The following is a 16,625-nucleotide window of genomic DNA, read 5'->3' as shown; positions in this document are numbered from 1 at the left end:
TATAGCAGTAAAGTAGCAACTTCAAAAAGCCCAGAAAGAATTTCCAGGAACCACTACAGAATGAACTGTGGCTAGGAAATTTTTGTGATGATTAAAACTAGTACTAACAATAAAATCTAACATTTATTGAGCACTTACTGTATGCCAGGGAAGCCCTCCAAATGCATAGGTGTTATTATAGTTCAGGGAACTTAAATGACATGACTGAGGGAGGGGGCAGGGCAGGCAGAACCCAGGAGCGCATGCTGAGCTGTCACCACTGTACATAACTAATTCTATATGTAATTCTTTGACTCACGCTGTCACTCTCCCTATCCTGTGAGCTCCGTGAAAGGAGTGGACATAACTGCTCTGTCCTCAGTATCCCCACCAGCAAGCCCAGTGCCTGGTACATAGAAGGAGCTCGATAAATATCTGTTGAATGAATTCATGAAATGATGCATAATTAATGAATTGAAGTCCACCTTAACCAGTGTGCTCTGCTGCCTCTATTTATATAAACTTCTTCTATGTTATGTTTCAGAAATTTGTATTTCTTTAAGCAGGTTTAATGTAAAAATCTGATCTAAAATAGTTAGGTCTTACTCGTGAATTAGTTCCCGCAGACAAGTTTTGGCCTTACCCCTGTCCCCACGCCAGTGCAGTTGGGGTCAGTCTTGCCATCAGCATGGCTGTCCCTGAAGCAAGTTTAAGGGTCAGTTTCCGAAGGTAATGCTGGAGAACAGGGGCCAGTTTTCCCCAAGTGCATGGTCATCTCTTCTCCTTAGTCACCTACTGAGAAGGGCTGGTGCCTTCGTCCAAAGCCTCTTATCTTATGCACCAGGAAGGCTGTTTTCTGGCCCCCTCCTTTTTTTTTTTTACTTATTTTTTTTATGTTTGCCTGTTACAGTATTCCAGTCTCTTCCGGCTGAAATATTCTCTTCGGATGACTCTGTCTCTTTTGGACAAATAATCAGCCTTTCCGATTTCAGTCCCCTAGCCCTGTTTCTCCTGAAGTAAATGTTTGGGTATGTGAAGAGAGGGTCTCTGAGACCTCATGGTGGTGGGAGAGGAGAACCTGGGATCCACACGGGGCCCTCTGGGTTCTTTTCTGGTTTCTGCTTTGGAGGAACAACCACTGAGGTGTAACTGGTCTCCTCCGGCTTTTTGAGGGGGTCATTGGAGAGCACCTGTCCCTGAAGTCCGTGGTCCCAGCCGTTTGCTCCTTGTGGGGAAGTCACTGCACATGTGAACGCTCTGACCTGATCCCAGGTCTCTGCCGGTCCCCAAGCCTCTCGGAAGCGCTGCGGTCTCTCAGCCCTGGGTCAGACGGGAGGAGGAGGAAGCGTCGCCTTAGGCTCAAGTCTCTAATCTTGCTGGCCATCCATGCTGGAAGCTACCGAGCTACTGCCCCTCACTCCGTTCAGACAGGTTCTACCTGGTCTTCAGGACTCCTCTTTAAGGCCGTGCCTGGGAAGTGAGCCTCTAGTCCAGGTGCCTCCAGGTCTCACCTCGATATGCTTACAGCTTCCCCACCCGCACCCCTATCAAGGGCCCCAGCACCTAACCCCTCAGCTCCCCTGTCTTCCTTCTTTCTTCCTTCCACTGAGGCGAGGGTCCGTGTCACACTTCTGCTACCTCCTTCCGGAAGAGATTTTCTCAGTCCTATCTTCTTCCTTCAGAAAACAGTCACTTCACCTCCTCGCCTGGGACGGTTGCCAGGTACTGGGGCAGGAAGAGTGGGGAAAGGCAAGGGGAAGTTTTGCTTATTTTAATTTCCAGAGGTATTGTCTGTATTACATTATAAGTTGTGATGAACACTCTGAAGGAAACGAAGACAGAGAACGAACAATACGGAGGCCTGCCAAAGCAAGATAGTCCCGGGGATGCTTCCTGAGGAGGTGACGTTTAAAGAGAGCCACAGGATGGAAGGGAACCAGCCACACAGAGAGTGGGGGGAGGGGTGGGGGGGACGTTCCAGACAGAAGGAACAGGAGATACAAGAGAAACAGGAGCCTTCTGGGGACGACTCTTGGATGGTGAGAGAAGTCGGGGAGGTGGGACCGAGACCCAGGACCACCGTGCAGGCAGCATGGGGTGGGCACAGGGTGTATTAATCCCCTTCTTTGGAGAGCTGCCAGCGCCCAAATCCAGAGCCTCTTCTCTCGGCCCTAAATTATGTGCAGGGCTGGGTAGGTGTTTGCTGCCCACCGAAGGGCAGTGAGGAGATGAACACGTCAAAGCAGAACCCCGGCGTCAGGGTCAGTTATGGAGCCCCTGTTGGCCCAAAGCCAGCGCCGGAGGCTGTGGGGAACCCAGCAATGCAGGTGACTCAGCGCTGCCTCCCTCCCACGTGAGCCCACGTTCTCTCATTAAACAGAAACACAGCTAAACGTATAAACCCTGCTAGAAACTGTCTTGCACATCTCTGGCTGTGTTCCCTCTAAACCCAAAGAGAAAAAGTGACTCACGCTTGTGAAAATTCCATCCAGACAATACAGCAAGTGAAAAAGAAGAGGATCAAAATCCAACTACTCAGTGATAATCACTGCAGCGTCCTTCTCGACATCTGTCCGTAAACACAGACACGCACGCACACACACGCACACGCACACGCTAAATGGGGTAATGTGGACGCGCACTTCTGTGTCCTGCTCTGCTCACTTAGTGTTGCCTGATATGCACGTGTACTTGACTCTCCCCGTGCATTTTTTGGTTCCACTGAAAACAGAGAACTGGAAGGTGTTTTGTCTAGAACAGCAACCCTGGAAAGCCACACACACACACACAAAAAAAAAGACTGGGAGGAAGAGCTTTACCCCTTTCTAGTGAAGAAAAATACAGACCCACAATCCCAAGAGCCCTGGGTTTCACATCCCTTTCAGCAGCCTGTGACGGTGTTACCAGTACCCAGGCAGGGCTGGACCCTCCCTCTCCCATTCCATGCATGTCCCCCAAAGCTGCCCCAGTCTTCTCTTAAAAGCTGCCTCAAGCAAGAAGGTCAGATTCAAGACCCTGTTCTAGACGGGTTGGCATCCCACACAGGTGACCACAGTATGAGGTAAGCTGGGGCTGGTGAAAAAGCAAGGTCACAGGACTAACTCAGGTTTCAGTGGGTGGGTCATGTGGAATTTGAAAAGGCATATTCATATCATAATATTTATATGTAGAAATTTTTTTTAATCTACGTAATGCAAACTACAAAAACAAAAACAGAAACTCCACCTAATTTCCTTGGCTAGTAGAGAATCCAAAAGAAGGGCTCTACCTAGTGCAACTTCTGACACTTAACTGGGAAGGCATACTCATCCCCAGCCTGGAGTAGGGGTGAGAATACCCAGTTCTCCGGGGCCCTGGGTGTGAAAGTTTACTTTGCCAAAAGAGATCATGGGCTTGAAAAGTTTGGGGAACTCCACTCTGTGCCATTGGTCAGGGCTCAGACACATGAGTTTGCAGATGTGTCCCGAAAACACGAACACACTTGCCTCATTCCTACAAGGAATGTCCTTTCCCTTCTCTAGCTGTTTGTGCTGCCAATTTTATTATTAGTCATAGTTAGAAAGGGAATTTTATACGTGGACTGCGTCATAATCTCTTTTGCTAAATAAGCATGTAGTATAAATCCTTTGCGAATTATAAATCTGTATCGTCTCTTTCTTGGAGATTGTAAAAGAGACTAGCCCTCCTCTCTCCTGGGTGCTTAGACGTGGGACTGAGCCATCAGGCAATCCTTCCTTCATTCCCTTTCGTTCAGCCAGTACTGATTGAGTAATTCCTATGAGTTGGTCACAATGGGTACACATGCAGAGAGGAAGAGACAGACTTTATTTAAATAAGTAAACACAGACAAATATAAAAGTACACATTATGAAAACTACTCTGAAAGAATTGGGTGATTTCTGGTTTAAAAACTCTTTGACCTGGAGGAATCACATTTGGGTCCCGTTGAATGTGTGGAGACAGTTTTCTTCTTCTGATCTTTGAGGCTGATCCAATTCTTGGCTCAGAGACCAAACCCCCTTCTCCTCTGGTTCAGACGGCTCATCAGCTCATCACAGCACCTGAGACAGCGCGGGCCCAGCAGTCCAGATGCTGAAGAGTAATGCTTAAAGCGTAAATGCCGGGACTTCCCTGGTGGCACAGTGGTTAAGAGTCCGCCTGCCAATGCAGGGGACAAGGGTTCGATCCCTGGTCCAGGAAGATCCCACATGCCAAGGAGCAACTAAGCCCGTGCGCCACAACTGCTGAGCCTGCGTGCCATGACTACTGAAGCCCGCGCACCTAGAACCTGTGCTCCATAACAAGAGAAGCCACCACAATGAGAAGTCTGCACAGAGCAACGAAGGGTAGCCCCTGCTCGCCACAACTAGAGAGAAGCCCATGCACAGCAACGAAGACCCAATGCAAAAAAAAAAAAAAAAAAAAAGAAAAGAAAAGCGTAAATGCCAGGTAGGGGGGAATGGTGGAAGATGCTATCGAACCTCAGTAAGAGTTTTTCTAACATAGAATGTATTTATATATATGAAGAAAAATGAGAAAGACTGGACATGGGTTGCTTTTAAATGACCAGGTAAGACTCTCTCAGAGATGGAAATTGCCAGACTTCTCACTGGTTTGCTGTTTTGACTTTCCAGGGTACCCAGAAAATATGCCTTCCCTACAGCCCCACAAAAACGCTCTCTGTGAAGTCCATCTTAAGGTGAGTATGAATGAGCAGAAACCCAACACCAGGCACCCATAAATGGGTTTTTTCCTGTGATCATTCTGATGTCAGCTTGCTATTAGCTTGCTATTTCCTTGGGCCTTGGCGTTATACTCAACATTTTGCTAAGCCCTCGACATGCGTTACCTCACTGAATCTTCACAGCAGCCCTGTAGGAGAGATAGTGTTATTATCCCCATTTTATGGATGAGGAAATAGAGGCCCAGAAGGACAAAGCCAAGATCACACAGCTTGTGTGTAGTGGGACTGAGGCGCAAGTCCAGGTCCGGCTGGTTCCGAGCTTTGCTCTCCAGCGTCCGTGTTCTGCATGCGTCACCAGCTTCTTTTCTCTGGCATGCATGCAAATATTTTGGTTTTGTAAAGAAAATCAAGAAATTTTTTTCCTGTCATTTTTCTGGTTTGAAATAGAACTCAGATGTCAGCAAATGCTTCTCTGAGAAGAACGTGCTTATTCTTCACCAACAGAAAGTTAAATGAGTGGAAGGGACCGCTCGCTGCTTGGTGCCCAGTTGCCTCTCGTGCCCCCATCTTTCCACCTCCCTCTCATCTCTCCCCCATGTCGGTGGCAGCCTCCCCTCGGGAATGCCACCACACAGGTCGGCCTGTTGCTCTGTCACCAGCTAAGATGTTACATCACAGTAACAGTAGCTTCTGTTTGTCAGGTGCTGTGCTAAATGCTTGACAAGCATTCTCTTGGGGAATCTTTAAATCAGCTCTGTAAAGTAGATCTATCACTACCACCACTCCACATAGGAGGAATCGGAGCCTCAGAGAGGTGAAGAGATTTGACACAGCTGGTAAACCACAGAGCTGGGAATTAAACCTGGGTTCATGTGATGCCAGGGCTTGGGCTGTCAACCACTAATGCCATCCTGTGTGAGTCTGAGACCTTATCCTGGTGGCCTGGTGATTTAGTCTTTATTCATCTGCAACTAGGTGGTGGCAGGAGGTGGTGTTTTTGATGTCCTCACCCACGACTCGTACTTGCCAGAATGTCTGTTAGAGTGACAAACTTGACTGTCAGTTAGGGATTGCAATTGGCTGATGAAAGGGTCCTGAGATTAAGAAGTAAAACATTTCATATTTCACGTTCAAGCTTGACTTCGTCTTCAGGTTGCAGACCTTCTCCCCTCTGCTCTAGGCCCCCTGATCTTTCTCCTGGCCAGTCTGAAGCCCGAGCTAAGAGGGCATCAATGCAGAGGTTAACCTTTTTCTTGAGCACAGAAGTATCTTGCTGCTTCTAAATCTTAACTTGCTTTGAGAGCAATAGTTTGAATTATATTGGCTTAAATTTCTGTGAATCCTTTTTTCTTCTTCTTCTTCTAAAATGAAGTTTCTCCAGCTCCTTTCTTCTGTATATTTAAAGACCAGGAATTTCACTGAGTTGTCATTTCATTGAATTGTCTGAGTAGGCCTTCACTTTTCAGTCCTCCACTCATAGCCAGAGCAAGCTGCAGCAAGAGAGTATTTTTAAAGATGCGGAGATTAAAACTTCTACAGTTGCTGCCAATAGAAGAAAATATTTTATCTCTGTTTGTTACAATCATGGACTTGGAAACTTACAAGGAAATTAAAATATAAATACTATGGAGTCAGATAAGCCTGAGTTCACATCATGGCTCCACTACTTCACAGTGTTGTTATCCTGGACTATTTCTTTAACTTCTGAGCCTCAATTTACTCATGCTTAAAATGGGGATAAAATAGTACTTGCCTCATAGAGATTAAATGAGATAATCCATGTAAAGCATTTAGCAGGGTGCCTGGCACATAGTAAATGCTCTGTAAATATTAGCTATTATTTTTACCTTTCATTTACAAATATGAGGATTCTTGCTGAAAGGGGCCTTAGACGTCGTCTAGTCCAATTGCCTTGTTTTACCTCTAGAGGAACTTAGCTCAAGGAAATTCACGTTGCTTGTCCAAAGCAAAACATAAAAGAACAATCCTGCTAAGGACAGCCTTTTGCCCTAAGTGGGAGAGGACTTGCCAAAGGAAGAAAGACACGTCAGGTCATCTTAATTACATTTCATTTTATCATTAATTGCTATGTAAATGTCAGTGAATCACTTTTTTAGTAAATAAAAGTAAGAATCATGGAGATTAGTCAAGGTTGCCTGAAACAGATGCTCTCAATTCCCCCTCCCTCTCTTACTCTGTGAGTGTGCTCAGGGTACAGCCACTGAGGTTGGTTACTCGCGTATGTTCCTTCATTGATCCCTCCTTGTTGGTTTGTACCTCCTGTGGCCCTTCAGGGAATCCGGCTATGATTTTCTAGGATGTAACACTTAGCTTTCCTGAAGGCCTGAGGCGGGCTCCGCGCTATCTAAGCCTCCACCACACTGCGGCTCACTCTGTCCGTTCTATTTCAGTGCCATGAATCTGGACAAATTCGAGAAAGGCCCCAGGGAAATTTTTCATCCTGAGATACAAAAGGTAACAGAGAATTTTGTGCTTCATAATTGTATAAATTTGATCACAGCGTTAGAAATGAGAAATCATCAGTGATTCAGAATCACCAGTGGTTCTCATCATGGAGAACCTCCCACCCGACATTCTGACGCAGTCAGTCTAAGATAGAGGATGGGAGTCTGTCATTTTCAGAAATTCAGAGGATAGAAGATGTCCAGAAAGCTGTCCTAGGACTTACTGTTAAGGGAAAGCAGTCCGCCTTGGGAGAAATAAAAGTCATAAATTAGGTAACAGTCCATCAGAAAAATGTCAGCCAAACTTTTGTCTTGCCGTTGTGATCAATTTTGCTTTGAAATCATCCCCTTGAAACGTATAAACACAGCCATCACTAATGGTGTGACAGTTGTGTGTTAGAGCTGAGCTTCGAGGAGTTGGCATGCCAGGTGGGGTGACACAGGAAGAGGCTGGAGAGGCAGGTTGGACTCTATCCAGGAGGCAGCGGGGAGCCAGTAGAATCTTTAAGCAAAGGCGCATCGTGCTTAAATCTGCGTTTTAGGGTAATAATTCAGGCAGTATGAGAAGGGTGGATGGAAGCCTGAGAGATCTGTGTGTGCATACCTTCACGATACAGTTAGCTTTTATAGTAAGTTACTGGCTCTCAACTTAGCTTACCACAAATGTATAGAATTGTGAATTCCTATGTCTTTTGTTCTAATTTAATTTTTAAAATAGTATTTGTACCCTGACTCAACCCCAGAAGGAACTGAGGCAAAAATGGATGTGTTAGGTTATACTTTAAGCAACTTTAAGTCATAATGTGCTTAATAGTAGTTCCTTATAGTCACCTTAAAAACAAATTAGAATTATAAATTCAGTACCAGTGTTCGCTTATTACTTAATTTGTACCAGTTATCATACTCAATCCTTTCCTTCTTGGAGCCTGGACCCCCAGACACTGGGGCCAAAGCCCATGAGCCTTTTGGATGTTTCCTTCTGCATCTTGCTGCTGAGCAGATCCCCTCTGCCCAGAGAGGTCACCCCTGCCTGGCCATCCTTATCTGCTTTCTCTCTCTCCCACAAAATGAGACAGGACAAGAAAACAAGATACAGCAACCTTTTGCCTATTTATATCATAACTCTATGCCTGGTTTTCACCAAACAAAAGACACTTTCACACTCTCCCTTCCATTCATGAGCTTTCCCTCCATCCTCTGTGGGTGTGAGCATCCAAGCGTGTGGTGTGTGTGTGTGTGTGTGTGTGTGTGTGTGTGTGTGTGCAACTTACCAGCAGTAGTTCCCCTGCTGTCATCAGGTGTCTGTAGATTTCCCTTAGGAAGAAGGCTTAAGCAACAGGCTTCCCGTGTAGGGAAAAGAGTTTTTACAAATCACTGGATCCAAAAGGTAAACAGAAAATAAACCAACTGCACTCTAAAGAAGGCATCTTCCCACCAAAAGTGGGAAGGTGGCTGATGCTGTTTTAAAATATTATTTGTCTGTTTCTGCTGCCCTTCTGTGTAACATTTTTCTCGGGCGAAATCTTCCCAGAAGCGGCATATGATAAGCCAGCTTTAAGTGGTCAGAGAAACCAAGGTATCTGTGTGTTTCTTCCCACCGCTATGCATCGTCCTTCGTTTCCCGACGGTTGTGGTATAATATGCCTTCCCTGAATGACCAGGTGTTGTATAAAAATCTGTAGAGCTAAATTTGAATATTTTAAGCACTTCGAAGGGGAGAAAAGTGGTGTCAATGTCAGTAGACTGAAGCTTGGCTTTCACAGAAAGTCAACATAAAATGACCACCATTCAGCATGGACATAACTTTTCGAACTTCATTTGACAGGACTTGCTGGTTCTTGAAGAACAAGAGGTAAGTAGTCTCGCGAGACGCCTGGTCCTGCCACTCCGCCTCCATATTTGTGAACGAGCTTCCCCTTCACCAGGAACACAGCCCTTTCTCCCAGGCACACCTCTCTGTGGATCTGCACAGCGAGAGTCTCTTATCACTGAAAGACTCCACTGACATGTTTTCTCGGGTGTATTTCAGAATTTTCTATGCAGCTAGCCGTAAAGATAGAAAAACAATCAAGCTGCTTAAATCTGCTTGGAAATATTCGAATGTTAACCTCATGATCAGGGTAAGGAATTAGGTTTTTGTTTTCATTCAGTTAAAGCTAGTGTACTTAGCACACTCGACTTACAGAATGCCATATTATTTGCATGTTTCCATTTCCTGTTGTCCCGCTTTAAAAAAAAAAACATGTTGGGTTTTCCAAGTCCATAACTAACATAGAGAAATATCCAAAATATTATCAATAGACAGTTGAGTAAATCAGTGGAGTGTGTGTACACTGTGCCTCTCGGTAAATGGCAGTATCATCCGTCCAGTTGCTCAGGCCAAACTTGGAAACATCCTTGACACCTCTCCTTCTGTCCCACCCCCCATCTAATCCATCAGCACATTCCACGGACACGCCTCAATGCCTCCACCACCACCGCTCGAACCCCTCGACACCAGCCCCACCGTCTCCTACCTGGACCCTGCAGCTCTCCAGCTCTTCTCCCTGCTTCCTCTCTTTCCCTCTCTTCTAGTTTTCACAGAGTATCCAAACATGCCAGGCCAGGTCCTCCCTACGAGGGCCTGCATGATATGGCTGGTGCCACCTCTCCATCCTCTGCTCTGCACTAACCACACTGACTTCCTTCTTCTTCCATCTCCTCAGGAAGCCTGCTCTTCCCACCCCAGGGATGCTCCTCCCGGTGTCTCACGGGTCACACCCTCACCTGATTAGCATCTCTGCTCAGCAAGGCCTTCCCTGGTCGCCTGTTTAAGATAGCACACCCTGCCTCTCACCCACCGCCCTTCTCACTGCTTTGTTTATCTTCTTAACACATGGATTTCATTTATTCAGTTTTTATCTGTTGCCCCCGTTAGAATGTAAGCACCATGAGAGCAGGGACTTACTCAATTTTGTTCACTGCTGTATCTTCAGAGCCTAGAACTGTGCAGATAGAGGACACACAGTAAATATTTGTTGGTTGAATAAGTGAAGTATGTATTGATTGAATGAATTATGAAATACTATGATGCCATTAAAAAGAATGAGGTAGACCTCTATTTACTGGCATGGAAACATTTCCACGACATAGTATTTACTGAGAAAAAAAGCAATTCACAGGGCAATACTTACAGTATAAGCCCAGTTGTTTTTATAAACACAGATTTCTATGTGTATTCATTCATTCACTCCTCTCCTCCATTCCTTGATTCAACAAATGTTTACTGAACTCTGTGGGTGAACCGTGTACTACTTGAGGCATTGGGGATACATTGCTGAACAAGACAAGGTCCCTTCTTCATGGAGTTTACAATCTGGTGGGCTAAGACCAACTAAGCAAGTAAATAAGCAAACATAGACACGGTACTATTGACAGCCCCAATAGCTGTGGGGAAAGTAAACAAGGTAGGTGATGTGGGGTCAGGGGTAGGCTTTATACGTTAACCAAACAGGGAGGCGTCTCTGAGGCGACGGCATCTCAGCTGATTCCTGAACATGGTGATGTAAATGCAAGGAAGGAGGCTGAGAGGTTTCACCGCCGGCTGCTGGCCGGAGGTGCTGTGGGCAGGTTCATGGAAGTGTAAGGTGGGATGGGGCAGAGAGCGGGCAGAAGAAGGCAACTGCATTTTAACCTACGTATTAACCGTGTATGAATCGTGCTTTTTGCTAAAGAGTCCACGAACTCCATGCGTAGTGTGTAAAAGGCAAAAAATAAAAGTCACACACATTTCTGACAGACATTTGAAAAATACAGAAATGCACAGAAGGCATAAAGAAAATATCACCTACCATCACAGAGAAAACTAGTATTGGTATAGTATCACATTTTGATATATGTTTGTTATATTTTATATAAAATTAGGATTATACTATATATAGTTTTTATGTCTCAAAATTACTCTACTCACTAATTCACAAATATTTATTGAGCACCCAAGAGTACATGCACCTGCCCGTTGTGACAAACAATACAGAAATGTATCGATGGAAAACATGAAAGCCCCCCCACTTCGCCACTTCCACCCTCCCTTGAAGAACCACTGTTTGCTGTTTGGTGTATATCCTCTCACACCTTTCTTTGGATCTCCCAAATTTTGACAAAGGGGTAGCTGATCTCTTTATTTCTCAATTTTATTTCCTTACTAAGGGGCTATTTGCTAGAAGCAACAAGAGCACTCATGACAATGTACCTGAAGAGGTGAGAGCAGTGCTCAGCATCCTGCAGAGCTTCTCTGAGAGCTGTGTGGCCAGTGCAGTCCTCTTCAATCCTGCCAGCTTCTTGACTTTATCTCAGTTCCGCCCAACTATAGTGATAATCAGCTGTAAAGATGGGCAGGGAAAAAATTAGTCAACAATACTAGTGATGTTTCTGAAAGTTTAGCTCTTTGGTAAAGTGTTGTTTGGTGTCCTGAAACCCAAGTTTTATTTGTCCACTGTGTAGAAAACGCCCCCTGCCCCCTCCAGGAGAGAACATGGCATCCCAAGTAAACACACGTGGAGAGGGTGACAGGTGTGTAGGCACATGTGAATCACAGAAATATGGAGACATTGCCTAAATAAGAGTAACAAGGAACCGGGGGCATCCAGTTTTGAATCAGGACATCATTTCTTGATTCCAAAAGATTCTTCTGGAATCAATGGGACGTTAGTCTCCCCCTAATACTTCACTTTCTTCAGAAGAAGTATAATTCCTAGCATACTGTTAATTCCCAAGGATGTGACTATACGTTGGTTATAATCATGTTGAGTTTTGTCTCAGGAAATTTAGAACTTAAAGATGTAAAGTCCCACACAAGTAGGCATTACAAATATGACCTTATCTCTATGGTGAGTGTCTGAGCAGGACTGAGGTTCCGAGAAAACCAGTCCCCACAGATTCCCTCCACCAGTCACCTCCCTCCAGGGGCCCAGGTGTGGTCTTGGGACTTTGAGCGCCCCCTCCCGTCCCCCAAGTAGCAGCCACAGCCTCATGAAGCACTGATGACGCGACGTTCAACACTTCGTTCAAATATGACCCGTGGTGGTCAGGTCGCCCCAAATCAAATGATGCCCTCCTCAGACAGCCCCTCCTAAAAGCTATCTCCTCAAAAAATATAATGCATCTGTTCAGTGATGCCTTGACTTCTGGAGATAGGAGAAAACCCTGTCATTCATTGACATCATTTGGGAAGCCCGGGAAACAAAACTACCAAAATGAGACCCCGTAAGGAATTTCAAGTACTTTTCAAGGCCTCGCAACACCAGCCTTTCTGGAGCCTCCCCGTGAAGTGGGAGAGTACCCTCAGCAAGGGTACTGATGCCAGTCACAGGAGCTGCCCCAACAAGGCCTTTTAAAGCCTCAGCCAGCGATCAGGCAGCAGTGGGCCCTCTTTCTGCTTGTAACTCTTAGCTTCGCTCAACTCAGAACCATCCTGAGAAGCCTCTCCCACTGCGCTGGAAAGAGCACTGGATGGAAAGTCAGGAGACCTGACTTCCAGCCCCAGTCCTGCCATCCACTTAGTGCCAGCCTTGGGCAAGTCTCGTCTTCCCTGGCCTTCGGTTGTCCTGTCTGTAAAATGAAAGCTGTGGATTCAGTGTACCATAGGGTCCCTTCTGGTTCTAACAGGCTGCTAGTTCATGGCTCAAGGCTCATCGCTCCGGTCACCGACCCAGTCTTTCTGCCCTGGGCTTGCTAGCTGTCGGCTCAGCTGGACCTGAACCTGGGCCTCCTGGCCATCTGCTGGTTGGTTCCTCTGGTCCTGTGGTTCTCAAAGTGGGGTCCCTGGGCCGGCAGCGTCAACGTCACCTGCGGACTGACTTATCAGAAATACAAATTCTTGGACCCTACCCCAGACCTGTGGAATTGGAGACCCTGGGAATGGGGCCAGCAATCTTTATTTTAACAAGCCTTCCAGGGGATGCTGCTGCCTGGCCAAGTTTGAGAACCACTGCTTTAGTCTCTGCACTGCTATTCTAAGAGGGTTATCTGTCAGACCCCAAACTACTGTAGGTGCTTGTTAAGGGACCACTGAGAACGGAAGCGGTGCCAGAGTCCTAGAGACATGGGATTGCTGTCACATCCCCAAAGGAGGGAAAGAAGAGCTACGAAAAAGCATAGAACCCTGAAGTGGACAGAAATCCTTGACAAAATCCTAAGAAATTTACCAAAAAGGGGTTTGTGATGAAGAGGTGATCATTTGGAATCAGCTTGTGAAAAATAAGTTGTATCTGACCACTTGTGTTTCTTTTCTCATTTATTACGCACACAATTATGCCATGAATATTTATTAACCCTCTCCAATATACCCAGCACAGTGGCGGGTCCTGGAGATTCCACGGAAAGTAAGATGTGTACCTTCCCTCCTTCACAGGACTTAAGTTCTAGTGGTAGAAACGGACAAATATGCAAGCTCAATAAAAAGAATTACAGAGTGTGAATAGCGCTATTAAGAAAATAAATAAGCTGCCATGACGGAGAATAAGAATGCGGGGAGTGTGTTGGGAGATCAGGGGAGGCCTCTCTGGAAATTGACGTTTGAGCTGAGAGCCTCGTGGTGGGCAAGAGCTTCTGTAGAAGGAGCTGCGGAGGAGCCCCGGGTGGAGGGACAGCCTGGGAGCTGCCTCCCTCTCCCTCACTCTGTAGAGGAAACCACCAGATAGAAAATTACTACTACTGATGGGTATGCATCTGTCCCTCAGGTGTATTGGGGGCAGAAAAATGTTTAGAAGTACGGCCATAGACCTTCGGATTTTCAGTCTTAATTCTCCCAGATCCAGCTGTCCTGAATTCAGGCACTCTGCCTTGATCCCCCCATCTGACCCACTGGCAGTGTTTTAATCACCTTTGTTCTTTGCCCCTTAACTGACCCCCGAGAATTCCCCCATCAAACAGCCTTGCAAGGGTTGATTCTTTTCCAACCTCAGATTTTTTTAAATTATGAAATACTTCAGGCACACAAAAATGTATAGACAACAATATAATGAAGACCTATAACCCTATTACCCAATTTAAGAAAAAAAAAATATATTAAAAATACAGTTGAGCTCCCTGATCCCATTCCTCTCTCTTCCCTGTGGAAGCTGGTATCTTGCATTTGGTTTTATCATTCCCACAGAGTCTGATTTTAACCCAGCATTTAAAGTTGAGGATGGTAGACTGAACATTTGTACTAACTACTTCTTGATTGCCTTTTTCTCCCCACATCTGTTTTATGACTTCTTGAGATTAAATAGCTTTAGGAATTGGGGCAACTGAGCTTTTAGAATACGTTGCCTACAGTTCCCGTTTCTATTTCTAAAAGAGTCCACGAGATATCAGCCTCAGATTGTTGTTAAATTTTGCATTGCCCTGAGCTCTCCAGGTTCCAGAATGCTGCTGCTGGGCTGATCAGGTGCCAGTCCTGTGAGTTCCTGTGGGCTATTTATTTTGAGCACTGTTTTGCTGCAGAATGGACCTGGCATCCTGCAGACGCTATTAGTAATGAAATTTCAAGTGAACTCACAGAAAAGCACAGAGTTTCCTCTGTAAGCTATAAAAATCAAGGAATGATTGTTGTTAATATTGGTCAAAATTGACATGGAGGGGAGGAAGGAATCCACTAAGCAGTCATTCAGGTCACTGTATAGTGTTCCTGAATAACGACTAGCGCATCTCATAACTGTGTCTGCTTTGATGAGAAAATTAAATTCAGCACCTTTTGTTGTCTCATTGTAAGGGCTCTGTGAATTTCAAGTTTGGGGTTCTTTTTGCCAAAGATGGGCAGCTCACAGATGATGACATGTTCAGCAATGGTGAGTGTCTCCTTTCTTCTAACAGACACCCCGCCCCGCCTCATTGCAATGTAGATGATCCCAGCTGAACTTGCCTGTTGCGTTGGAGTTTTTAATGCAAAGAAACAGCCAGTAGTTTTATGAAGTTGAAGGGTAAATTTTCAGGGTAAATTTTATAGGAAAGAAGTTGCCCAGTTTCCTTCATCTGGCAAATATTTATTGGTTACCAAATTACTGGCACCAGGGATACAGTCTAACTGGAAAATTACATGGGGATTTGAAGAATTTCATTCTACATAATCTCAGGAGCAAAGGGGAGACTTTTCTCTGGGGTTTTTATGCTTGAGAGAATTATAAAATGGTCCTATTTCCTGTTATTTCACACTTTTCATATTAAAGACCTGTTTCTTATCAATGGGAGCAGTAATGATGTTTTCATTTTGCAATACTAGACCCTGTGACCCCAGTCTGGCAGCGCTCAGGTTGGATAGTCTAATCCTATAGTTTTCCTTTCCTCGGATTCTGGGAGCTGTGACCCTCCTGTATAGTCTCCAAGAGGGAAGCACGATTTCACATTCTGTTCGCCTGCTGCACATGTCGGTGGAGCCTAGTTAATTTTCAAGTGATTTCACTGCATAGTTAGAAAACGGGGACTTGCGGACACTGTACTTTCTTCACATTTAACCTCTTCTTACAGAAATCGGAAGTGACGCTTTTCAAAAATTTTTAAATCTCCTGGGTGACACCATCACTCTCAAGGGCTGGACAGGCTACCGTGGAGGTCTGGACACCAAAAGTAAGGTTGCCTCCTGGTCCATTCTGCTGTGATTCGTATAACTTTTGTTAGTCAGCCTCATCTGAATTTGAATTTATACCCAAGGTTGGGTATGCTATCTTATAACTGTACAGCACTTCTGGTTTTTTTTCCTGTACTTTTATTTCTGTCATTTTATTTGCTCTTCACGGCCAGTCCTTGATGTAAGCCAGGCAGGTGACATGAGGCTCATTTGGCCTAAATTTGATAGGCTTCAAATCAGGTACCCTGACCCTCTGGGGACCCCATCTCGCCCACGCTGGAGTCATGTCCCAGATTCTGAATACGGAAGGGTTAGGCGATTTGTGAGGGCTGCCCTGTGAGTAACTTAACTGGCAGATGCAGGCCTCAGGCCTCAGCTCCCCCTTGCCCCTGCCCCCCCGACAAGCTCTGTGTGCCTGTGGTGGCTCCTGGAGTTCCTGCAAGTCCATCATCCTCACTGCCCTTTCCCAGCGTAACCTGATAGACATCCCTAGGAGTTACACACTGTTTTCATCCCCATTTTCAAACTAAGAAACTGAGGCTCAGAGAAGGCAAGGTAACGTGTCAAAAGGAACATAGCTAGTGAGAACGCGAATCCAAGTCTAACTCCAAAGCGCATGCTTTGAATCACTATACAATGCTGCCAGGGCTAGAGCTCCTTTTGTTGTATGGACATGATAGCGTTTGTATGTCGTCTTGTGTTCACCTTGTCCCGAACGCCAGCAGTACTAGAAGGCGAGGGATTGTAACATACTCTCCTTTTGAGCCCAGACTTCTCATGATCTCCTCTGCTCCAAGGCAAGGCACGAATCAGACAGCAAGCGAGCTTAGAGGGGGTGAAGAGGTCCCCCCGTGAGGGCAGGAGCCTTGCGTCAGTCGGAGGGGGTTCCATACTGTTGCTTCCACTCAGG

The 16,625-nt window shown here is 45.7% G+C and overlaps 1 protein-coding gene across 5 annotated transcripts in view; it reads left to right on the top strand.

The window, feature by feature from the left end:
• The window catches only part of GARNL3 (GTPase activating Rap/RanGAP domain like 3), a 151,003-nt gene that overhangs the window by 88,993 nt on the left and 45,385 nt on the right, over positions 1-16,625 (top strand). For all 5 annotated transcript variants that reach the window (XM_059073186.2, XM_067040683.1, XM_067040684.1 and 2 more), the window contains 5 exons: positions 4,614-4,678; positions 7,075-7,138; positions 8,954-8,980; positions 14,864-14,939; positions 15,616-15,714. In XM_059073186.2, the coding sequence (XP_058929169.2) occupies positions 4,614-4,678; positions 7,075-7,138; positions 8,954-8,980; positions 14,864-14,939; positions 15,616-15,714 (331 nt within the window). The remainder of the gene's footprint in view (positions 1-4,613; positions 4,679-7,074; positions 7,139-8,953; positions 8,981-14,863; positions 14,940-15,615; positions 15,715-16,625) is intronic.

This window comes from Kogia breviceps, chromosome 8 (genome assembly GCF_026419965.1).
Source record: "Kogia breviceps isolate mKogBre1 chromosome 8, mKogBre1 haplotype 1, whole genome shotgun sequence".
In the NCBI taxonomy this organism is placed as follows: Eukaryota; Metazoa; Chordata; class Mammalia; order Artiodactyla; family Physeteridae; genus Kogia; species Kogia breviceps.
The sequence above is the reverse complement of the archived record's forward strand: the minus strand, read 5'-3'. Positions and strand labels throughout refer to the sequence as shown.